We start from the raw sequence: 26,145 nt of genomic DNA, 5'->3' as shown, positions 1-26,145 counted from the left end.
ACCACATGTTTCAACAAGGAACTTACATGCCCCAGGGAATAAGTTACAACCCTTTTTCCTGAGTTGGGGGGGGGTTAATCCTATTCCTTAGGTATTGTTATGGGTCCTTTGATCTATTATGAACAAAATAGCTATCTTACAATTTTTATCAGATGTTTTTGGGGAAAAGAGAGTTTCAGGGAGAGGGAGAACTTGAACTTTACATTTTCAATCAAATGAACCTGCTCAAAAGTCCATACCACCTTCCCTTCCGTAGAATCTTATTTGTCCTCGGCTCATAGCTAATAATACTTACCCCCTGACTCTGAGAGTTCATCTCAACGCTGAAATTTTTGTTTTATGTTATTTAGACTATTTTCAACAAAGTATTTATCTCAAAATTTCTATCAGATGCACTCGGAGAGAAGAGGACGCGGGGGGAGGTAGGCTAGTTACCCTCCGATCACTATTGATTATTAAAAATCCACTAGAAATCATTTTTTTCCAACCCAATGAGTCCCCTTCGAAATTTCCATGACCATCCTTACCATACAAATCTTATACATTCACAAGAAGAAAATTAATATAACTTATAGCCCTTACCCTGAGGACTGGGGGGGGGGTTCAAAGTCAATGACTGATTTACTGGACCTTTTAGCTACGCTGAACAAAGTAACTACCTCAAAAATTAATTGCACGTGTCAACGGAAATATTGAACATAGGGGGAGGGGGTGTTCTCTCCTTTAATCACTTTAAACTATTAAAGAAGGTAATAGAACTTTAAATTTTCAATCGAACGAGCCCCTTTTAAAGTTTGTACGACAGCTTGCTCTATAAAAAGTGCCTGATCTGAAAAACAAACAAATAACTATGCAAAAAAATAAATAATTTATTCTGTCCGCATTGCTCTTTATTTGATGTCTGTTTTTTTTTTTTATTTCCACAACCCATGACTTGACTAATACCAAAATAATTCGGATATTTGTCCGCTCAGCTCGTCTTTTTAGTGACAACTCTCTTGTTATTCTTCATACCCCCCTTTTTCTCTCTCTGGATCCTAAACTGATATTGGTCTCAATGTTTTCTATGCGTATTGCGCGCAGTAAAATTTATTGTTTTATAATCGTCTTGCTTCAGAAAAATGTTTAAACTGATTCTGATTTTCTGTTTATGGTAACAATCTTTTTTGGTTTTGGGGTTCTTATAATTCATCTCACCCTTCAGATCTCTTAGCGATCTCTTTAGCCTTGGTGCTGGTGGGACTGGGCCACTGGTTTTGAGCCTGTCATCTTACCGACGGATAAATATGGCTTGGCGGACACTGGGGATAATTTTTAATTTGTTGTAGGGGGTCCAAACAGGAGTAGGACTCAGGCGTCAAAGGTGCATCATTTCACCACCCCAGGTGACTTGCTTCCAGAGAGCAATGGGAAGTATTACCTAATTTAAAGTACATTTTTCCAAATATATGAATTAGAAGGGAATAGATTCATGGTAAGTTACTAATACCTAACCAGCCGAGTAAAACATCTATAGCTTTGTAAAATTAAAAAATGGAAAATATGTAAATTAAAGTAAATCAAATAGTGTTCTTTCATTCCACTTAAGCGTTTCTACAAACTAAATAGTAAAATATTTTACATCAAAATGACAGAAGACTTTACGTTAGGTTGTGTAATCTAGTGTAGTAAATTTGTCCATAAGATAGACGATACAAAAAGTTTAACTGATACTTATAATTCCAAGCAGCCTATGTTTATTGCGAAATGTTCAAAAGAGAATTGCAAAAGACCAGAGAAGCCATAAAACGGAATTTCTGTAGTAGCAATTATTAAGCTTGTAAAGCGAAGTAATAGAATTCTCTTTGAAAGCCTTTCAAGCTTGATTAGAATTTCAATCTTCATGAAGTAAAAAAGTTAATTAATCAGATTAACGACACCTCTTCACTGATAAGGTCCCTTTGTCAGCCAGTTTAGTGTGTTGCCACAACCGGGTTCTATCATGGTTCTTGAATTATTAAACGGCTCGTGGTAACGAACTGTAGTAAGGAGCGACCCGGCTCAATAGTAAACGAAACTCTAAAAACAGAATTTCGATGCTGAAATACACATCAAAAGAATTGGATTTTCATGCTGATCTTAAATATATAAGATTCATCAAATTTAGTCTTTGTCATCAAAAGTTACGAGCCTGAGAAAATTTGCCCTATTTTTGGAAAATATTGGGGAAACACCCCCTAAAAGTCATAGAATCTTAACGAAAATCCCATCACATTCGGTGTATCAGAGAACCCTTTAGCAAAAATTTCAAGCTCTTATCTACAAAAATGTGGAATTTCGTATTTTTTGCCAGAAGACAAATCACGGGTGCGTGTTTATTTGCTTGTTTGTTGTTTTTCCCCAGGGGTCATCGTATTGACCAAGTGGTCCTAGAATGTCGCAAGAGGGCTCATTCTAACGGAAATGAAAAGTTCTAGTGCCATTTTTAAGTGACCAAAAAATTGAAAGGCACCTAAGCCCCCTCCCATGCTCATTTTTCCTCCAAAGTCAACAGATCAAGATTTTGAGATTGCCATTTTGTTCCGCATAGTCAAAAACCATAATAACTATGTCTTTGGGAATGGCTTACTCCTCCAAAATCCATGGGGGAGGGGCTGCAAGTTACAAACTTCGACCAGTGTTTACATATTATAATGGTTATTGGGAAGTGTACAGAGGTTTTCAAGGGATTTTTTGGTTTTGGGGGTGGGTTTGAGGGGAGGGGGCTATGTGGGAAGATCTTTCCTTGGAGAAATATATCATGGGGGAATAGAAATTCAATAAAAGGGCGCAGGATTTTCTAAAATTACTATAAAAAACACCGAAAAAATAAACATGGAAAAGTTTTTTCAATTGAAAGTAAGGAGTAGCATTGAGACTTAAAACGAACAGAGATTATTACGCATATGAGGGGTTCTAAAAATACTTTAGCATAAAGAGCGAGGTATTTAGGAGGAGATAAATACCTCGTTCTTTATGCTATAGTATTTTAAGTAATTTCAACTATTTATTCTACGGCCTTTCTGATTCAGGGGTCATTCTTAAAGAATTGGGACAAAACATACGATTTAGTGTAAAGAGCGAGGTATTAACGAGGGTACAAACCCCCTCATATATATAATCAAATTTAAAGAATATAAAAGTTTGTTACATAAGTTAATTCTTAAGTTACGTATATTTTTTACTAATAAAAACATTCGTAAAAATTAAAATTTATAGTTGCCTTTTTATGTAACCGAAAAATTGCAGGGCAACTAGGCCTCCTTCTCCACGCCTTATTTCTCAAAATCGTCTGATCAAAACTAAGAGAAAGCCATTTAGCCAAAAAAGGAATTAATATACAAATTTCATTTTAATAATTTATGTGTGGAGAGCCAAAATCAAACATGCATTAATTCAAAAACGTTCAGAAATTACATAAAAAACTAGTTTGTTTAACTGAAAGTAAGGAGCGACATTAAAACTTAAAACGAACAGAAATTACTCCGTATATGAAATGGGTTGTCCCTCCGCAATCCCTCGCTCTTTACGCTAAAGTTTGACTCTTTGCCACAATTCTGCTTTTTAAAACAATTAAAAGCTCTAGCGTAAAGAGCGAGGGATTGCGGAGGGGACAACCCATTTTATATACGGAGTAATTTCTGTTCGTTTTAAGTTTTAATGTCACTCCTTGTTTTCAGTTAAAAAACCAGTTTTTTTTATGTAATCAAGCTAAGATCAAACCTGGTTCACCCACCACAAGGCCCAATTTCCATGTCCATTCCATATTTTAACTTTTAATAGTTTGTCTGTGATTTTCTTTATGATTTTAGACGATGATCATAAAACTTTTCTCAATTTTTTTTTACCTTAGTACGCCATTGCTTGTTTCAGTACAAAAGCTAATACTTAAAATATCTTGATTTAATCACTCAATTTACAAAATTACGTTCATATTGTCAAACTCTACTTTGAGGACAACTCTGGTGTTGTGCCAAAAACGGTAATTTAATATATTCCTAGGTTTAAACCGGTTAAGCAGGCTTTTCACTCTGGTTTAACCAAGATTTGTACGAATATAAAATTTGTTTTAATGGATTAACTTGTCTTAGCGATAATAAACCTTTTTCAGACGTTTTAAGATGGCAATGTGAAATAGCTGTTAAGTTTAAAGCCTAATGTACATAGTATTATTCTTTTCTTATTCAGAATAATTGGATTTCAATTCATTAAGTTTGGCATTTCTCCTCAGGACTCTTCAGTGGCGTTTTACTTATGAGTGGTTCAGCCTTAACCCCCTGTGCATTGAGTAAGAATCCAACAGCAGTACAATATGAAGTGACTAAAAAGTTAAGGTGCAACTTAAACTCCTCCTACAATGATCATAATTTCTATCAGTGTCTTCAACAGGCTCCCCTTGGCGCACTATTATCAGTTAATGTGTCAGGAACAGATTTTATGCCGAGGTTCGCTCCATTTGTAGACTTTAATCTGATACATTCGGAGCCAAGTGCAGAAATGGACGGGCGAAGTGTAAATTTTCGTTTTCATAACCTAATGATTGGGACTGTTTCAGCAGAAGGATTCCCTTATGTTCCAGATAGCATAATTAATGAAAACAACAATGACTTGCGTGAAAATATAGTAAAACGTTTTCTAAGACGTTTGTATTCTTTTGAATTGGATGAAATCTTTCTGATATTAAAAAATGAATATATGGAGTGGGAAACAGAACGAACTGAGGCTGAATCTCGTCAGAATTTGATTGACTTAATAAGTGATGGAACGGTTAACGCACATTCAGTTAGAGTTGCCTTGTCCCATTCTTTGCAAGGAGGCAAGACGTTCTTTTATAATTTTGTGAAAACAGAAAAGGAAACCCAGGTAGGTTTTTTTGACATCACTGTAAATAAACAAAACCCTATGCTTTAGAAAAAATTGCTTAATTATTCAGTAAAAGGAGTTTTTGTGAAATGTATTTTTCTATCTTGAACCCCTTTAATTAAAAAAAAAAGTCCTAAATGTTCCAGAAAAAATGAACAAATTGCAAAAGTAGGGGGTCGAGTGGAAATAAACCAATGGGATTCCTTGTGGCTTTTTCAACTAAGTAAATTTAGGTAGTGCAAGAAAAAAAATATATTGAAGGAACTTAAATATCTTTTTTGCCTAAGAATGACATTTTCAGTTTCATCTCACATTCATATTTCCATCTAGCCTGTAGGCTGGATGAATATCCCGGCCCCGTTTATTTGTCTGTTTGTCCTTGTAATTATTTAGCAGCTACAACTTTCAAACTAAAAATGTAAATATTTTGGAGGATAATCATTGTAAGATAAGATTGTGTTGTGAAAAGGTGTCGTGACGTCAAAATAGGAAGTGTACCAGAACCAAACAACTCTGTTGCCAGCAATTGCAAGTGAAGGGAGATTATGCAAAGCCATTTTTCCCATATCAAATGCCTGAGAGATTGCTTATGATTTGAGGAAACAATCCTATAGTCCCCTCACCATCCGTCAAGCACTAAATTTCTATTCTCTTCACCTTATCCGTAGACGGGTGAAAAAAAAGTACAGGAGTGGTTCTGACTACCCCTAATCGCTTTCAGCTCTTGGAAGGAGCCCTGGAACTCTTAATTTCCGATTGAATTGTAACTTTTCAGGTTTTTATGACCACTTCTTTTTGAAGGACTTTGTCGTACAGAGAACAGATAAGGCAATGGGAAAAAAAAGGAATCCAATGGTGAGGAAAAGAAAAAAATTCCTGGACTTAGATTATTCTGATGGTTTAAGCACCCTAGATGAAAGCATGAATAAAATGAATGAATTTTTAGAGGTTTTGTGCGTTCTACTACAAATAACTCACTGCAGCACCAAGTCACCTGAGGCCGCCACAGCCAAACACAGTCCTCCTCCAACCTAATCTATTCAAGACCTCCCTCTGTACACCCTCCCATTTCCTTTAAAGTTCCTATTTCCTTTAAATGTTTTTTTTTTACATCCTCCCACCCCAGACGAAGGCGACCTACTTTCCTTAAAGCCCCAGAAGGCTGGCCAAAAAGAATATTCTTCGGCAATCTGTCATCCTTCATCCGTAGAAGGCTAAGTCACTAAGGCTAGGAATAAGTGAAGATGAAAGGACGACGGTGGGTAACGAAAAGATTGATCAGGTGAATAGCTTCACTTACCTTGGTAGAATGATTAGTAAGGACGGTGGGAGGAGTGAAGATGTTAAAAGAAGAATCGTCAGAGTATAGAAACTGGTTCACAGTTGAAAAAAAATTGCAAGAAAAGGAAGATATGTCTGCAAACCAATATTATAATATTGGAAGCTACAGTGAAGACAGTGGTCAAATATGATTCGGAAGCTTGGGCAGTCCGAAAAATTGATGAAGATTTGCTAGATGTTTTCCAGAGAAATTGCCAACGGATTGTTCAGGGTGACCAGCTGACTGACCGTATTTTAAACAGCAGGCTGTACGAAAAGCTTGCTTCAATCCCACTCTCTTGGGCTATAATGAGAGAAATGTTGAGATGGCTAGGACACGTTCTGCGGATGAAGGATAGCAGACTGCCGAAAGCTTTTACTTTTCGGTCAACCGTCTAGGGTTGAACGGAAAGTAGGTCGTCCATGGTTAGGGTGGGTGGATGTCATTTAGAAAGATTTAAAGGAAATGGGAACTTTCTGGGAGAGTGTAAAGAGCGAGGCTTTGAACTGATCGGGATGGGGAGAGCATGAGCAGTAGCTGCGTTGGCCTTATGTGGCTTACTACTGCGTTGAGTTGTTAGTAGTAGTAGTACTCTTGGATAGAGATTGGTCTAGTAAAAAGAAGAAAATGATACATAGAAACCTCTTCACTCTTGATCTCGGCAACAATGCTGTGGTGCCTGTTCAACTTTCGTTCGGTCAGTTTCGTTTTCTCATGATTTTGAAATAAAAAATAATTTTAAGTTAAGGACTTTTATCGCACCATCTATATGCCTTTTATTTGAATTGCCTCTTTAGCTGTAGTTTTACTATCTATGCATCCCAAGATCATATCTAGTGGCTAAATATTATATTTATTTATTTATTATTAAACTTAAGACCAACTAGGGCCACTTACAAAAATAGAAAAAAAAGAAAGAAAAAAATTGTACAAAAACAGATTTCTCAATAACACTAAAAAAAACAATCAGCAAAAAAAAAACAAAAAAATATTGTCTCTCCCTATAAGATACAATACACCGTAAATAGTTTAGCCCTTTGGAGTTAAATCAAGCTCTATCAAACCAAAAGTAAATACTGTGATTAAACTTTCTTGTTTTATTCATCTTTTTTAAGGCAAAGCCTTGGGCAATACCTGGAGATGACCTGAAGTGTCTTAAAATGTACAGAATTCAAGATCAAACAGAAAACAGTGAAGTTTGTGATATATTTCTTGACTATATTGTTTCATTTGTTCGTACAGGGTAAGTAGCATCATTTGGTAAGTTATATTTAAAGTCAAGATCCTTGATGCAACAACATAAAACAAGTGAACCTTCCCTCAATAGTTTACAAATTAATCTTTATATTTTTTTAAAGCTATGAGTCTGTACTCCAAGGCTGCAAGAGCTGTGCTACCTCTAGAGAACTTTTTTGTGCTTTTTTGGCAAAAATGGTAGTTTTAGAATTTGGAATTAGCACTTAATCTGTTTTTGGCGGTAATAGTCACAATGACTTAACTTGTACTTTACTTATGGTTTAACAACCTTTAACCAGGAAATTTCATGTTTAAGTCATAGTTTTATACCAATTTGACCTATCAAGGCGTTTGAAAGTTGGTTTTTACTTGAAGTAAATTTTATGTTTAAGTCTCAGCAAATTTTCAGTGAATGCTAGTTATATTCTAAAAAAAAAATCATAAAGTAGTGTCTAGCGAGAATAGCGGGACATAGTCAAAAACTCTATAAAGGCTGTTATATTCACTTTAGACGCAATTCGCTTTCTTCTTTAATAAAAACTATTATCTGTGACCCTGCTCCCAAAATTCCGCAAGATTAATATTCAATTTTTATTCCCTCCATGATCACCTGCAAGGTGGTGGGCCTTTAATATGGGAATTATAAAGTAATTTTGAGGAAACCAAAGCGAAGAAAGCAGAGTAGGGTAAAAAAAATGGAAAAATTGTGAGTTGGGACATGGTTGGCTTCCTGCCAATAGATGTTGGCCCTAAAAAGGGGCAGTTTGAGTTATGATTTATGATGGAATGATCCCTTTCCTGTTTTCCACGATTGTTTCTTTTATGTGACTGGTTGAAGAAAAAAAAAATCTTCATAGTAATGAATGGTAGGTAAATAATGAGCCTTATCAATAAAGAATTAATAAGAACCTAAATACTGATAGTATTAAATCAAAGAACCACCTATTTATTCCGATTATGTATTTGTTTCGAATTTGAAGTAAACATCACAAGTTATTAGTGCATAAAAAATGTATAATTATAGAAAAAGAAGCAAAGCAACCTAAAAAGGGGGTTATCTCGACGGAGATAACCCCCATTATGATAACCAAACATTATGTATGTTTTTTAGCGTTTCATTACTACTTTTTTTTACCGTGAGTGTCTGTATTGACCTAGCTAATTAAATTAAACTAATAATCAGTATTACTCAGTAATTTTCAATACTTGCAGATTTTCTCAATAATGCCCAACACAAGCAATTCTTATTTGATTTTCTTGATCGTAGTTTCAATGCTTTACTTTGAAACAAATACTTTGAAAACGCTTTAATTATTATAATTACAAAGTCTGACAAAATTAAATATATTAGTGTTTGATAAGAAAGTTCGGAAATGTTGATACTGTTAAATAAGGTTCATACAACAATTTTGGCCACATGGCTAGAATCGTGGCGTCATGGCCACGTCACTACCTGAAATAAAAAGCCCCCCTCGATAGTAATAGACGGTGAACAAGTGGAAATAGTCAATCAGTTTCTTTGCCTCGGCAGTCTCTTAATAGCTTAAAACTGTCATACTGTCGACATTAACGTCACCTTGGTCTTGCCAGCTCTAGCTTCAAAAGACTATCAAACATTTTGAAATCTAGCCACTAACGGGTGCAACCACCTTTTGTTCGAAATGAGATGTTTGCGCCGGATAGCCAATATTAGATGTACTGACCATGCCATAAATAAAAAAGTCCGAAGAATGCTGAAATCGCAAGACACAATCCTGAACAAAAATCCAAAAACAGCATCTGCGATGGTCCGACCACGTTAAACGAATGAATCCCAGACGGCTGTTCAAGATCGTGCTTAAAGGAAAAGGACCTCAACCACGGGAAGACCTCACAAAAGTTGGATCGAAAACTTTGACCGACAACACATTGCCCAACTATGTCGAACTGCAATTGGCAGAACAGCATAACGAAGCCTAGTTCATCTGATTTTGGAAGAAGTGGCCCCAAGACGTTCCTTGAGAATGTATGGGACTCAAGCAAGTACGTATTTTATTTAGTTTAGTTCAAGCATCAAAAGAAAGAGGGCCAATTTGACAGCTGAATGGTAAGTTTAATTTTAGTTTTTCTTTTGCTATCATGTATTTTTCAAACATATGAAGATGTAAATTATTTCAGTTCGAGGAGAGTGCTGTCCTGTTATGAAAGAGGTATATTTTAGTTTTTTTTAATCTTAAAGATCTGTTGATCAAGCAAAGTTAAATGAAACTTACAGAAAAGATATTACAGCCTAAAATATCCCCTTTGGAGCCATTATATAGTTCCAATCTCTATTTCTTCCGTAGACTATTCTAAGGCTTAATAAATTGCATAAAGACTAGTCTACGCCTTTTTTAATCTTGGGAAATAATAAATTTTTGAAATAATAATAATTAATTTAATAATAAATTTTCGGTTCGAGTCTATTATTCTTTTATTCTATGGTTTGGACATAATGGATTAAGATATGTGAATAATAATTAAATATATATCATTGATTAAATGGACTGGTATCTTTGTTAGGAATCCTTATCTTTTCAAATTTGCTGTGTTTCGTTTCATTTCCCCTGCAAATTTAGTTACTCTTTTTATTTGAGATTTTTTTCTAGGTGTATTTAAAAATGAACTTGCTCCTTAGAACCACCACTTATATTCTAGTCCCCCCCCCCCCTCCCAGGAAAATTTTCTGCGGGCGCTCTTACAGAAATCTAAGAATTTTTGGTTAGGTTAGTTGAATGTCATCCAAAATCAGGTCACCAATTTAATAATTAAATTATAATTTTGCAGTGACCCAAATAAACCTGGAATTGAGAACTGGAGCAGTGGGTGGAATCAAGGGGAAAAACCTTTGAGACAACTTTGGCGTAGTTTCAATCCTTCATCTCAAGAATACATATCATTTGGTAAGTTTTTTTTCAACTTTCGTTAATTCCAATCTTCTTCATTTCAAAGTCTTAATAACAACCTTACCTCTTTTGCAGTTTACCTAAGAACGACTTTGTCTCATGCCAAAATTTTATTTTTCAAGAAGGGAGCAGTTCAAGCAAAGAGTAGAAACTTCAAGGGGGAAATTCATTTAAATTCTCAAAGGTGTTTTCTATAGGGTGTTGGCTTGTGAGATGTTTCAAACAGGCTAAATTGGCTACTTAGGTCTACTTTTGCAGTATTTGCAGTCTCTAATAAGTTTTCTTCTTCATTTAAATTCTCAAAGGTGTTTTCTATAGGGTGTTGGCTTGTGAGATGTTTCAAACAGGCTAAATTGGCTACTTAGGTCTACTTTTGCAGTATTAGAGGTCTCTAATAAGTTTTCTTCTTAATTTAAATTCTCAAAGGTGTTTTCTATAGGGTGTTGGCTTGTGAGATGTTTCACACAGGCTAAATGGGCTACTTAGGTCTACTTTTGCAGTATTAGTAGTCTCTAATAAGTTTTCTTCTTCATTTAAATTCTCAAAGGTGTTTTCTATAGGGTGTTGGCTTGTGATATGTTTCAAACAGGCTAAATTGGCTACTTATGTCTACTTTTGCAGTATTAAGGTGTGGCTTGTGAGGTGTTGCAATCAGGCCAAATGGGCTATTTATTAGTTAATTATTAGTTAACATGCTAGGTTTTAGTAGAGGACAATAGAGCTTTTTTTGTGTTTTCTTTATTTTAGGTTATAAATTAAAAGGAAAGTTGTACTTTATTACAATTATTAATTAGTTGCAATAGTTAGTTAATTATTAGTTTGCATGCTAGGTTTTAGCAGAGAACAACAGAGCTTGTATATGTTATTTTTGTCCTTTACTTTATAGTCTAAATTGAAGTAAAGTTGCAATTTACTGCAACTATTTATTAGTTGCATTAGTTAGTAAAATTATTAGATAGTCATGCTAGGTTTTTGTGGAGGACAACAGATAGGGGAAAGCCCTACAGATAGGTAGAGTAGCTCCATAGGAAGCTTAGACCAAGTAGGACCTTGTCCCAGTGGGGCCCATAATAGAAACTGGGAAACCCTCCCCTGGGGGTCATAATTACAGGTGGAGGAGGAAGAAGGCCCCTCAAATGTACACTCAGCAGGGCCAACTGCTGTGTTCACACGTCAGATGAGTTACAAACCTTCTCCCAGTAATGGATTAAATTGCATGGTGAAGCTGAACACAATCGTGGGAGGATCCTCTATAGGAGGACAACTGCGGCAGGGTGTAAGATCCAGATTTATGGACAACAGCCTCTGTAAAGGGCTGCCTCGACCCTTTCGGGGTACCTGCAAGACTGGAAAACTTGCGGTCAATTTTTCCCACTTGAGGAGTGGCGTCCCTCGAGGAAATTATAGCCTAGTAAACAACACAGCACTCGTACGGGATTCTGATTATTGGATAATTTTCTGGGCTTGGTTTGTTTTGATGGGCGTTTTCGGGCTGAAAAACCTCTTCCTAGCTAATTTATCTACTATGGGCTGCCTCCCCGTAGTAGCATAATATTTGTAGGCATGAATATATAATGAGTCGGAGGTAATAGGCTTGGGACTGTCTGTGCAGGATTTCGACTCTTGTTGATAGAAGAGAATCGCCAAGTGCTGAAAACCATGTTGTGACCAAGATGGGCCCAGGATTGCACAAAGCCCCCAACTTACTGGAGGTCCCAGGGACTTCTTGCTGTCCGGTTCTAAGCCGGCTTAAGCGCTTCGGTGTAGACTTGAGAAGATATGTTGGTCCCCATCCTGCACTGGTATCCGGGATCACTGCTTTTCTTGAGGCCAAAATAATTTCAAAGATTTAAAGAACATGAAAATTGGAACTTGGAATGTTACGACGTTAAAAAATGACTATCGCATCGACATTTTAACTGACGAATTCAGACGGTTTGAACTGGATTTATTAGGAGTTTCAGAAACTCATTTCCCAGGGGTAGGAAGCATGAAATTAGGTGACATAGAATTTGTTTACTCAGGCAGGAAGGATGGGGTACATAGACAGGGAGTAGGGCTCATGATGAATAAGGAAGCTGCTAAGTCTTGTTTAGGCTGAGAAGGTATTAATAATAGAATACTAATTGCTCATTTTATGACTAAAAATTTTAGGGTATCAGTATAGTAGTATATGCCCCCATTGAACCAACTGATGGAGATACTAGTAACTCAGATGAATTTTACTTACAGTTACAGGAGCAAATAGACAGGGTACCAGGTAGAAATATGGTGTTTTTGCTATGAGATTTTAATGCCCAGGTTGGTAGAAATAGGGATAGATGGTATCCTAGCCTAGGTAAATTTGGTGTAAGAAAAGAAAACAGTAATGGCTATAGGCTTTTGCAATTTTGTAGGTATAACAACCTAGTTATAACCAATACGGTGTTTGGTCACAAAATGGCCCATAAGTTGACATGGTATTCACGTGATGGTAAGACAGCAAACCTTATTGATTATGTTATTGTAAACAGAAGACTAGCAGGATCAATACAAGATACTAGGGTGTATAGGAGTGCCGTTATTGATGTTAAAAGTAAAGATCACCATCTAGTAGTGTCTAAGGTTAATTTAAAGCTGAAATTTCGGAAGGGTAACTCCCTCCCGGAAAGTTATGATGTTGGTAGACTTCAGGATGAAAATTTGAGAAAAAAATTCCAGGAACAGTTGAGTACTAAACTTGAGGGTTTAAAATTTGACAATGTAGAAGATGGATGGAATAATTTCAGAAAAACAATTTGTGAAGTTGCTGATGGTGTCCTAGGGAAGAGTGCTAAGACAGCAACTAGGAATATTAGTAAAAAAGCTTTAGGTTTAATAGAGAGTAGAAGGGGTTTGTATAAGAATTATCTGAGTGATAGGTCGTATGAAAACAAAAGGAATGTGAAGAAAGTGGAGAAAGCATTAAAATATGAACTAAGGAGATGTGAAATTGAGGCGATGGATAAAATTGCTGAGGATCTGGAAGATGCGGCTAGACGGCATAATAGTAAAATATTATACTGGCATGTTAATAAATTGAAAGGGAGTACCAATCCGGACTAGTCCCAGTTAAAGATAGAAATGGGGCCACAATTAGCGATAAGGAAAAAGTTAAAGAAAGATGGGTGGAACATTTTGAGAATGTGCTAAACCGAGATACAGTTGCAGGAAAAGATATAGATGAAAATGAAAATGTTTGTGATACCTTGGATGTGAAGGAAGATTTGTTTAGTGAGGAAGAATTAGCGACAGTACTAGAAGAATTAAAAAATAATAAGGCCCCAGGTGCTGATAGTATGATTAATGAGTTCCTTAAATATGGTGGCTCTGAGGTTAGGAATAAGCTACTGAAGATTATGAACATGATTTTTGAAAAGGGGAAGTACCCAATGATTTTAGGAAAACCTTAATTAAACCACTGTATAAGAAAGGTGACAAGAGTGAGTGTCGTAATTATCGAGGCATTAGTCTGGTCTCTGTAGGTAGCAAATTACTGAGTAATATGATACTTTTTAGACTGAGACATGCTGTAGACAAAGTTTTAAGGGAAGAACAATGCGGTTTTAGAAAAGGTAGAGGATGTGTCGACCATGTTTTCACTCTTAGGTTAATAATTGAGAAGTCCTTTCGTTGTCAAACACCTTTGGTCCTTAGTTTTATCGATTATGAGCAAGCTTTCGATTCTGTTGATAGAACAGCGTTAACAAAGGTCTTATCGTTATATGGTATACCAGAAAAATACATTAAAGTGATTTGCACTATGTACGAGAATAATACTGCTGCGGTTAAAGTAGGAAATGAGGTTAGCAACTGGTTTTGTATTAAATCAGGAGTTAAGCAGGGTTGTGTTCTATCCCCCTTTATATGGATCATTTTGATGGACTTCGTCTTAAGGAGAACAGGAAAGGCAATTGGAGACCATGGAATCAAATGGGGAGGAAGAACGCTCCTGGACTTAGATTATGCTGATGATTTAAGCATATTAGATGAAAGTGTGAGCAAAATGAATAAATTTTTAGAGGTTTTACGAGTTCAGGGTGCTAAAATAGGCTTGAAAATTAATGTTGAGAAGACTAAGTCACTAAGGCTAGGAATAATTGAAGATGAACAGGTGACATTAGGTAACAAACAGATTGATCAGGTTGGGAGTTTCAGTTACCTTGGTAGTATTATTAGTAAAGATGGTGGGAGCAGTGAAGATGTTAAAAGTAGAATAGCTAAGGCTCAGGGTGTTTTTTCACAGTTAAAAAAGGTTTGGAAGAATAGAAAGATAAGCCTACAAACCAAGATTAGAATATTGGAAGCTAGAGTGATGACAGTGGTCGAATATGGCTCTGTAGCATGGGCACTCCGAAAAGCAGATGAAAATTTACTAGATGTTTTCCAGCGAAATTGCCTACGGATTGTTCTGGGTACCCGGCTGACTGGCCGTATTTCAAACAGTAGGTTGTACGAAAAGTGTGGTTCAATCTCGCTTTCTGGGGCTATAATGAAAGAAAGGTTGAGATGGCTAGGCCACATTCTATGGATGAAGGATGACAGATTACCGAAGATTGTCCTTTTTGGCCAACCTTCTGGGGCTACACGGAAAGCAGGTCGTCCTTGTCTGGGTTGGGAGGATGTCATAAATAAAGATTTAAAGGAAATGGGAACTTCCTGGGAGAGTGTAAAGAGGGAGGCTTTAAATAGATTAGGTTGGAGGAGGAGTTTGCGTAGCTGTGTTGGCCTCAGGCGGCTTGGTGCTGCAGTGAGTTATTATTAGTAGTAGTAGTAGTAGTAGTGTTATAAAAAGCCTTAATATCTCTGTATATACAAAAGAAAAGCTTCTTTGTAAAGTTTCAACATTCTAAATCAATGGTGCTTTGCATTACTAATTAATTATTTTGTCATTGCCCCAGGGCTTAATTTTTTTCTGTTGAAAATTTATCTTCAAATATTTGCGCTACGCTGTAAGCAGTACAATAGGAAGTCAGATATGCAAGGGCGAAAAAGGCAGGAATATAAAGCAAACTACGCACACGATATTAATATTTTTTTTTACGTTTTGACTGTAATTGAATAAATATCCAAACAAGTTCTGCATATTTATTTAATATCCATGGACAGCAGTAATGCCTACGCGAAATTGACAAGGCCCATAGCTGTTATAATTTTCTTCTTTAGTAGTTTAAAGGTGGTGGTATTTGCAGAAGGTGTTTTAGTGGGCTTTCCAAGTTTCTCTAGTACTCCGACGACCAGGATAGGGGATGTACTCTTGAATTGGTCATAGTAGCCCTTCAGTTCCGCATAAATACAAGGAAATCCTTACTTATAATCTTAGAAGCATCTAAAAGTTTCCCTATTACCACAACTGGACAGTTAACCTATAGAGCAATATCTGTATACAAATCCAAACACCATGTCCTATGCCTTCCAAAAGTTCCGCATTGAAACATTCAAATCCTTTCTCGTAGTCTCAGAACTTCTCAAAGTTTACCTATTGCTACAGTCAGTCTAATAAGTAGAACATAAGGCAACATTCGTCAACAAATCCGACCGCCATGTCCTATGGCTTTCAAACGTTCTGCATAGATACATGCAAATCCTTTCTCATGGTCTTAGAAGCCTCTAAGACTATTCTTATTGCCCAGATACCTTTAATAAAGGGCAACAGTCGTCTATAAAACCATCCGCCATATCTTATGGCTTCCAACAGTTTCACATATATACAAGCAAATCATTTCTCGTAGACTTAGAAGGCTCTCAAAGTTTCCCTGTTACTGCGACCACAAAAGTTCCACAATAATCCAAAATGGCACAAATTTGGTTGCCATTAAAACTCATTCTCCTGAAAAGTATAAGACAACAGGAACAAAATCAGATTACGTATTGTATGCTGAGTGGTAATCAGGAGTGTCCAGCATAAAAACTTTAAAAAGGAACTGATGTGGATATATGTATATGTAATAGTTTAATTTTGTTTTTTATTTGTGTTAGAAACTGATGTGGATATATGTATATGTAATAGTTTAATTTTGCTTTTTATTTGTGTTAGAAACCTGTGCTCTTCATAGTGGGAAAGTTTTTTGCTTCGATAGGGTCCTTCTATTCCCCATAACCTACAATGGGAAACCACTGTGTCTCCACCCGTTATAGTCCTCTTGTTATCCATGTACCCAGTGAGCCCCATCCGTAGTCCCAACCTCCAAGATCTGTGGTTTTCGGTCCTTTAATTTTTCCTTTTTATGGGACCTGGTAGTTACCAAGTGACATATAGCTATCACAAATTCTGTCGGTCTGTCGGTCCCAGTTTTGCTAGTTTAGGCACTTCCAGGTAAACTAGGACGATGAAAATCCATGGACAGCAGTAATGCCTACGCGAAATTGATAAGGCCCATAGCTGTTATAATGTTGTTCTTTAGTAGTTTAAAGGTGGTGGTGTTTGCAGAAGGTGTTTTAGTGGACTTCCGGGTAAGCTAGGACGATGAAAATTGGCAGGCGTATCAGGGACCAGACCGATTCGAATATCTGGGAGGAAGTGGGTGGACGGTTAATTCGGAAAAGTTAGAAATAATGAGGTATTTTGAACTTACGAGCGGGTTATCGGATCTTAATGAAATTTGATATTTAAAAGGACATTTCAACCGGATCCGGTGACATTGGAGAAAGTTGAAGGGAGAAACCGAAAATATTGGGAAACACTTAAAATGGAGGGATCGGGATGAAACTTGTTGGTCAAGATAAGAAAAAGTCCTAGATACGTGATTGACATAACTGGAACAGAACTACCCTCTTTGAGGGGGTTTGGGGGAGGGTTAATTTTGAAAAATTTGAACAAACGAGGTATTTTTAAAATTTCATATTTAGAAGGAACTCGTAACTCAGATCTCTTATATTAAATCCTGACCAGATCCAGTGTCATTGGACGGAGATGGGGAGAGGGGCCAGAAATTCTTGGAAAAGGCTGAGAGTGGAGAGATCGGGATGAAGCTTGGTGGGAAAAATAAGCATTACTCCAATATACGTGAATGACGCATACAGGACAGGATCCGCTCTCTTTGGGGGAGCTGGGGGGGAATTCGGGATACTAGAAAAATGAGGTATTTATAACTTACGAACGGGTGATCAGATCTTAATTAAATTTTACATTTAGACGGGTCTTGTGCTTCAGAGGTCTTATTTTAAATCCTGACCAGATCTGGTGACATGGGGACAGTTGGAGGGGGAAACGGGAAATCTTGGAAAACCTGAAAATTGAGGTATTTTATCTTACGAATGGGTGATTGGATGCTAATGAAACTTGATATGTAGAAAGGTCTTATGTCTCAGATGCTTCATTTTCAATTCGCATCGGATCCAGATTCATGGGGGTTGGAAGGGGGAAACAGAAATCTTGAAGACCAGAAATCTTGGAAAACGCTCAGAGTGGAGAGATCGGGATAAAACTTGATTGGAAGAATAAACAAAAGTTCTAGATACGTGATTGACATAATTAGAATGGATCCACTCTCTTTGGGGGAGCTGGGGGGGGGTTAATTTTGGAAGATTAAAAATATTGAGGTATTTTTAACTTAAGAACGGGTGACCGGATCTTAATGAAATTTGACTTTTAGAAGGAACTGATGTCTCAGATCTCTTATTTTAAATCCCGACCAGATCTGGTGACATTAAGGGGAGTTGGAGAGGAAACCTGAAATCTTAGAAAACGCTCTGAGTGGAGGGAGCGGGATGAAACTTGATGGGGAAAATAAGCACAAGTCCTAGATATGTGATTAGAATAACCGGCACGAATCCGCTCTCTTTGGGGGAGTTAAGAGTGAGTCAAGTGCTTTGGTGAGTTCGGTGCTTCTGGACGTGCTTGGACGATGAAAATTGATAGGCGTGTCAGGGACCTACACAAATTGACTGGATAACGTCGTTTTCTCCCATTCGACCATCTGGGGGGCTGAAAGCAGAGAAAAATTTAAAAAAAAGATGTATTTTTAACTTACGAGTAGGTGACTGGATCTTAATGAATTTTCATATTTAGAAGAACCTCGTGTCTCAGAGCTCTTATTTTAAATCCCAACCGGCATTAAGCCTCTAAATTTCCCGTTAAATCAGTCTATTGATTCTTAGAATTTTGCTAGAGCTCCTGCCATATAAGCTCTTGGCTCTTCGCTCGTCCAACCTCGTCACAAGTACCATATGAGCTCTTAGCTCTTGTTTTTACGGCACTTGGTACTTTTAGCGATCGCAAATTCTGTCGGTCCCTGTTTTGCTAGTTTGGGCACTTCCAGATAAGCTAGGACCATGAAATTTGGTATGTGTATCAGGTATCAGACCAGATTGTATTATAAATAATCAATTCCCAACTCAACCATCTGGGGTGGGGGAATGGGGGACGGTTAATTTGGAAATTAAAAAATGAAGTATTTTTTAACGAACGAGTGATTGGATCTTAAAGAAATTTAAAATTTAGAAGTTCCTCGTGTCTCAAAGCTCTTATTTTAAATCCTGATTGGATCCGATGACATTGGGGGGATTTGGAGGAAGAAGACAGAAATCTTGGAAAACGCTTAGAGTGGAGAGATCGTGATGATACTTGGTTGGAAGAATATGCACAAGTACTAAATACGTGATTGCAATAACCAGATCAGATTGTTTCTTTTTAGGGGAGTTGGGTGGGGGAGTTTTTAATTTTGAAAAATTAGAAAAAAATATGTTTTTTTTAACTTACGAACAAGTGATCAGATCTTAATGAAATTTGATATTTAGAAGGACTTCGTGTCTCAGAGTTCTGATTTTAAACTCAGACCGGATCCGATGACTTTGGGGGGAGCTGGAGGGGGAACCGGAATCTTGGAAAACGTTTAGAGTGTAGAGATCGGTATGAAACTTGGTTGGAAGAATAAGCACATGTTGTAGATACGTTATTGACATAACCGGACCGGATCCGCTCTCTTTGGGGGAGTTGGCGGGATTGAATAGTTTGGGCACTTCCAGATAATCTATGACGATAAAAGTTGGCAGGTGTATCAGGAACCAGACTAGATTAAATTAGAAATAGTCTTTTCCCGATTTGACAATCTGGGGGGGGGAGCGAGTGAACAAGATAAATGTGAAGAATTTTATTTGCCGATAAAATAACTGATTATTCTTCTTAAGTATGGCTTGTGGCCTAGAGGTATGGTTTTCACTTAAGGTGTGAGAGGCGTCAGGTTCGAATCCCGGACCACCCTAATTTTTACACAAAGAAGATCCGAAACTAGTACATGATCAATACAGCGATTGCTGAAAGTTGGCAGGAGTATCAGGGACCCAACCATATTAAATTAGAAATATTTGCTTCCCCAATTTTACCCTCTGGTAGGAGTGGAAGGACGGTTAATTCGGAAAAATTAGAAAAAATGAGTTATTTTTAACTTACGAATAGGTTATAGAATCTTAATAAAATTTGATATTTAGAAGGACCTCATGTCTTTCAGCTCTAATTTTAAATCGCGACTCGATCCGGTGACACTAGGGAGAGTTGGAGGGAGAAACTGGAAATCTTTAAAAACGCTTAGATTGGAGAGATCTTAGTGAAACTTAGTGGGGAGAAGCTCTTGGCTCTTCTGACTACGTTACAAGTGCCATATTTCTAACAAATATCAGATTCCTAACAGAAGAGTTACATTTGATTGTCCTGATATTCAGTGCTATTTTGCTGTTTTTAGGCCATGAAAATTGGGTCAAGGAATTAACTATTGCAAAGCTCGTTCATTAAAGTCTGCCTACTGTATTAGAAGCCGGTTTGCTAGGCAATATTGCTCTGCACTATCCTTGACTAAAAAATTCATTTTGCCGGTGCCCAAGGCTGCGTAGCCTGCATAGACTGTATCGTCTACACTTCTTAACGTATTCATCTGCAATAGTCCAGTTGCCACTAGACGAGACCAACAGATAAGAGGGGCAACTAGAGAGAGGGGCAGGAGCAAGCGAGTGATGACCAAGTAAAATTTATATCCAGAAAAAAATCTTCATGATGTAAAAAAAATTTTATATTCAAAAAGGGCAATAATAGAATAGCATGTACATTTCACGCTTTTTTCCCATGGTGATTCAAGGCATTGTCTTCAATATGCTTCGCGATTACATTCAATCCATTATTTAGTCTATGTATGTGCATTATATTCAATTTTATTTAAAAACAAAAATAATTTCTCAAACTTGAATCTGCTGAATGACATTAAGTATCTACCAAACATCCCATCCCAGTCGAGAGTTATGCCACAACCCCATGCAATTTTTACTGAAACTTCAAGGACTCTTGTCTTTCTATCACTGCCACCACAGTTTCAAGTTTAAATATTAAAACACAACTCATTTAAATGGTAAAATATACTTTCTGAAATAAAACTTCAAGAAAAATTATATTCACAACGTTATCGCTCTGAACTTTCCTTTTCTACTGTTATAAAATGCACCTAAAATTTCACCTTGTATCCATTTATTCAAGATTATGTAATGACAATCAATATATTGTTTTGTAGTATTTAACAAATTGGCACTGGTATTCATAATGATATTACATAAAGTTTTGGAATCTCCTTAGAAACCTGTCCTATTGCATAGTCACACGAGCCAGAAATGCCTCCGCCGCTAAACTACTAATGATGAAAAGATTAGTCGCTATGGGCATGATCGCGTTTGTGTAGGAATTACCACTGACGCCTCATTAATGAAGTTTTAATGAAAAATAACATCTTCGCAATTCATGTTAACGACAGTTTCGTTAATTAGGTTGATTCCCTTGATATTCGATACAATTATGTGCTGTGACATAAAGGCTACCCTATAATTTATATATGTGTAATAAGCACATAAATCAGCATCAATTCAATTTTGGTATGTATTTTTTCTCAAAGTTCCATTTTTTAAAAATAGGCTTACTATTGGGCCAAGTCAAAGACTGGTTAATAAATGTCTTGGGTAAATATATATTTCATGAATGTTATTGTTTTACATTCTATTAACCTATCCTGCTACCATTTTACTATTAAACTTTAGGCTATACTTGAGAGAGGACAGTCTTATAAATAAATAATATTTCAAAAAACTTTCAAAAGTAATGAAAACAAATTTCGAGTTTATAAAACCAGTAAATTTGATAAAAAGCATATATGAAATTAAAATATACCTTTTTTTATCCTGGAACACGTTCAAAATTCACATGAACAATTGTAATATTTACAGCTTTTATGGTCTGGTAGAGGTTAGTAAATTCCACATAGCCCCCCCCCCTATTTGTACAAAATCTAGATTGAAACTCTGAGGCAAGGGAGTCGCCATTGACACCAGAAATTAAGGATACAAGTCTGGCTGTACTGAATGGTGACGTCCTATTGCTATGAAGGTTAAAAAGCTAAAATATTCATATAAATTATCCTGGTCTGATTTATTTCCACAAATAAAGAGTTTCCAAAAATTACAAAGAGATTCTTTTAAGAAAATGTAAGAAAATGATGGATTAAGACAAGCATGTAGTCAAGGGATTCTGCAGAATGAGGTTTAAATTGGGCTCACTGCTAAGGAAGAGCCATTCTTATAATAAAAAAACTTTTCATCTCAATCCACCCAAAATTCATTTCGTACAAGCATTATTTAAGCAAGTTGTAAAAAAATAATGGCAATCAAATATTATATTGAATGCTCAGGTTTCTTCCAAAATTTTATTACAATCCATTAATTTTGTTTTTGACAAGGAGAATTGCAAATAAATATAACAAATATCGAAAAAATATTGGAATATTGGATCCTGACAAGCATGTACTCAAGGGATTCTGCAGAATGATGTTTAAATTGGGCTCACTCCTATAGAAGAGCCATTCTTATAAAAAAAACTTTCCATCTCAATCCACCCAAAATTCAATCGTACAGGCATTATTTAAGAAAGTTGTAAAAAAGTAATGGCGATCAAATATTATATTGAATGTTCAGGTTTCTTCCAATTTTTTTTTACAATCCATTAATTTTGTTTTTGACAAGAAGAATTGCAAATAAATATAACAAATATCGAAAAAATATTGGAATATTTTGCAACCGAAAATAGAACTACGCCAACTAAAAATTGAACATACATTAGTTGGAAAACATTTTTTCCGAAAAAAAAGTAAAATAGATAAATTTAGATTTACGACTAGCAGAAATAAAGTCACAAATTAACAAAATCTTAAAATTAACAGAAATAAAATAAATAACTTCATCAATGACATGAAGTACGAATGAATAAATAAAATACTAAAAGAACAGTAAAACCTACTTAGGGAAAATATTATCAAACATAAAAATCACAGATTCTTTTGGATTATTCAGAACACACTCGATGAGTGAACTTAGGTTCTTTCGTGAAACAAACTACGATGCAGGTACATTTTAATGAAATATTTTATATATAGAGGTGGTTAGGTGAGGTTAAGTTAGGTATTTGATATAACAACTTAAACGTAAAATTACTTGTAAAATTACACGAAAATTGACTTTTTTCAAACATGGCCTATTACGCTTCAAAAATGTTCCTTGTCGTAAGAATAAAAAGTCATGTTGTGTCCATTGACGCACTGTTTTGTTGTTGGCAACAACCCCTTATCCTGGAAAAATATAATTGCCTCTTTTTCAGTCTTTAGCAAATCCTAAATCCTCATTTCAAAATCTATGTTCAAACTCTATCTTCTGTTACTATGCTTAGCAAACTAAATTGTGTTTTGTCTTTGTGGCTATGAAACCGGATTTTTTCCAGCAAAATTCTTGAGTATGTTCTGAATTTAATTGGATCAATTGAATAATGAATAAGTACCAAATATTTAATTAAATGCACTTGCATCGTAGTTTGTTTCACGAAAGAACCTAACTTCACTTATTCAGTGTGTTCTGAATAATACACAAGTACCAAATCACACATACTAAATGAATAAATAAATACTAAGACAAACAGTTTCTAGAATAATCAATGCAAATTGTAAAGAACAGACATTACCATATATAATAGCATGCCTTCTCCTCACCTCCCCCCGAATCATCTATGGACCAGGGAATAATTTCATTTAGCCATAATCTTCTCGAAGTTATATATTAGCATTTAAGGTCAACTCTTTTAAGGTCAATTAGGTCCTAAATCTAGTAAAGTCAAATTGGCTACTGTAGGTGGATGTATTCTAAATCATTCTAAATCAATTTAATCCTGACCCATCTTGCAGCGTATAAGTTTTGACAAATAGACTAAAAGCTTTGAAAGACAGTTCAAAGCTTTGTTAAAAATCAAACAAAATTATAAAACATTATTGATGTTGTTACTTAGAAGATCTTCATTTGAAAACCCTTTAAATTAGATGCGCTGAAATATTATCTTGAGAAATGCATGCACAATCTGACTACCATTTAAGAATTAACATAAATCTTCTGACATTTCCCTTGAAAATAAAGAAATTATCTGATACGAAGTTTTGGGAATAGCTGAATTGGTTTGTATTTTTTAATCTCCGAATATAATAGCTGTTAACAAACACATGCAGGCAACCCGTTTTATGTTTATGAACAAAAAAAAATATTTATGTTTATGAACTTAAACTGAACAGCAAGACTTAATGTACTACTGCCACTGCTAATGACTTAATGAGTTAATCCACGTATTCAATCATTCAAAGATGTGACTAATTGTATCCTTCTTCCCTTATTAGGATTCGATTTCTTTTTAATCGTATCCACTTACCTGTTCCCAGCTCATTGAAATATGAATTATCTGTGTGGGTTAAAAGAAATCACCAAAAACTCTATTTTGGCAACATATTATTCTTCATCCACAAAACGTTACTCAATTGTATCAATTTGTTATTTGAAAAAGCGACGTTTTATGAAGTTTAGATGGTGGTCTTATGATCTGAGAATAAAAGTGGGTCAACAAAGGCAGCGACATGGCAGTTTTAGGCTTGCCGTCTGAAATCAGTGATATTGATGAAATCCTACAATATTAGGTTGGAAGATACATAAGCAATAATGAAGCTGTTTGGCGAATTCTTTCATTTCCGATACATGAGTGAAGTCCAGCGGTTGTTCACTTAGCGGTACATTTAGAGAATGGTCAACGTGTTTATTTTTCGGAATCCAACATGCAACAAAGAGCCCTGAATCCACCGAATACAACGTTAACTGCTTTCTTTTCGTTATGTCAAAATGATTCTTTTGCAATAAAACTGCTGTATACTGAAGTGCCTTCGTATTACACGTGGAATACTAAAAATAAAGTATTTGAACGTCGAAAACAGGGTAAGTCAGTCGACGGCTAACCTAACATCTTCAAAGGTACCACGATAGGAATACTCTACACCATTTTTTCTGTTTTAACCCCTTAACGTAGGGTTACATTTTCTGAGGATATCAGTAAAAAACATTTCTTATAACTGTACTTGCGCAGTTGCTCTGAAAAATATTCAACATACGTTCATTACAATTGTATCTAGCAGTTTTAATAGAGTAGTTTTGGCAACTAAAAAAAAAAAACGTTTTTGCTTCGGTTGTTCTATTACTTAAAAAATGTTTTTTCCTCAGTTATTCTACTGCTTATATCTTCACTGCTATTGCAAATCTCTTGATAAATTTTAATTTCCTAGGAGAAAGGATTGAGCAGAAAAATTTCTTTAGAAGTCATCAAATCGGGACTTGGCTTCGCTTGATACCAGAGATAGATCAGCTTGGAAAAGATTCATTGAAAAATTTTAGAGGAATACCTGGAAATCACAGAAGTGGGAACTTTAAGGGTAAGTCTACATTTTTTTATTAATGGTTTTTATAAAAAAGAAAATTTTGGAAACAACAACGGGTCTATGGCAATTACTAAGATAAAATAATAATTATAACATGAGTATTTTGCCAGTTACTAAAAAAACCGTCGTCAGTATTTAGATTTTTATTGGTGAAACCAAATAAAAAATAAAAGGAAAAAAGAAAAGAAAAAAATAATTTTTTAGACTTATTCTTTTTATCTTTGCTTCTTTTCAGTCGTTCCTATTGTTTCACATTTTCAGGAATTTGGATTTAAGAGCTACTTAAAAAGGGCAGTAGAACTTTTAAGGAGACCTCTCCTGATATTCTAGGACTCTACTTGTTTACGATCCGCCCTGAGAAAAACAAATAAACAAATAAATACGCATCCGTGATCTTTTTTCCGGTATAAAACATGAAATTTGACAATTTTTCAGATATTTTTGCAGCTTGAAACCTCTACAGTAAAGTTTTTTATTATTCTGAACCTTATGTTGTGATTTTCAATAAGATTATTTGACTTTTAGGAGCTGTTTCCCCTCTTTTTTCGAAAATCAGGTAAATTTTCGCAGTCTAGTAGTCTTTCTTGGGTAACAATAAACTTAATAAGTGTTATACATTTGGAAGCAGCATACTAGGCCAATTCTTTTAACGTATCTATGAATATCAATGTTACATTTTGTAGAGTTGTACTTACTGTTAAGCCGTGTCAGTTCTTACATACATTTCGTTACGAAGAACTTTTTAATATTTTTCTGGCTACTAAGCTTTTTGGTGAGTCTGGCTTCTAATCTGTAATTATGAAAAAAAAATTACATCTGAAAGCAAGGAGTAAAATCAAAACTTAAAACGAAGAGAAATGTGAAAGCCGCTGGCCCTCTTCAATAGCCTTTTCTACGCTTAGACTCGACCGTTTGTACCAATTCGTTAAGAACAACCCCTAAAATACGACGAGCTCATGTGAAATCAACCCCAGAGAGATTTTACAAGTTAAAATTAATGACT

At 35.8% G+C, this 26,145-nt stretch overlaps 1 protein-coding gene across 11 annotated transcripts in view; it reads left to right on the top strand.

Moving 5' to 3' along the window:
* The window catches only part of LOC136033317 (neuroligin-4, X-linked-like), a 185,402-nt gene that overhangs the window by 111,184 nt on the left and 48,073 nt on the right, over positions 1-26,145 (top strand). For all 11 annotated transcript variants that reach the window (XM_065714108.1, XM_065714110.1, XM_065714104.1 and 8 more), the window contains 4 exons: positions 4,250-4,881; positions 7,318-7,445; positions 10,244-10,359; positions 24,990-25,136. In XM_065714108.1, the coding sequence (XP_065570180.1) occupies positions 4,250-4,881; positions 7,318-7,445; positions 10,244-10,359; positions 24,990-25,136 (1,023 nt within the window). The remainder of the gene's footprint in view (positions 1-4,249; positions 4,882-7,317; positions 7,446-10,243; positions 10,360-24,989; positions 25,137-26,145) is intronic.

Source organism: Artemia franciscana, chromosome 11, assembly GCF_032884065.1.
Source record: "Artemia franciscana chromosome 11, ASM3288406v1, whole genome shotgun sequence".
In the NCBI taxonomy this organism is placed as follows: domain Eukaryota; kingdom Metazoa; phylum Arthropoda; class Branchiopoda; order Anostraca; family Artemiidae; genus Artemia; species Artemia franciscana.
This window is presented reverse-complemented; position numbering and strand designations above follow the sequence as displayed.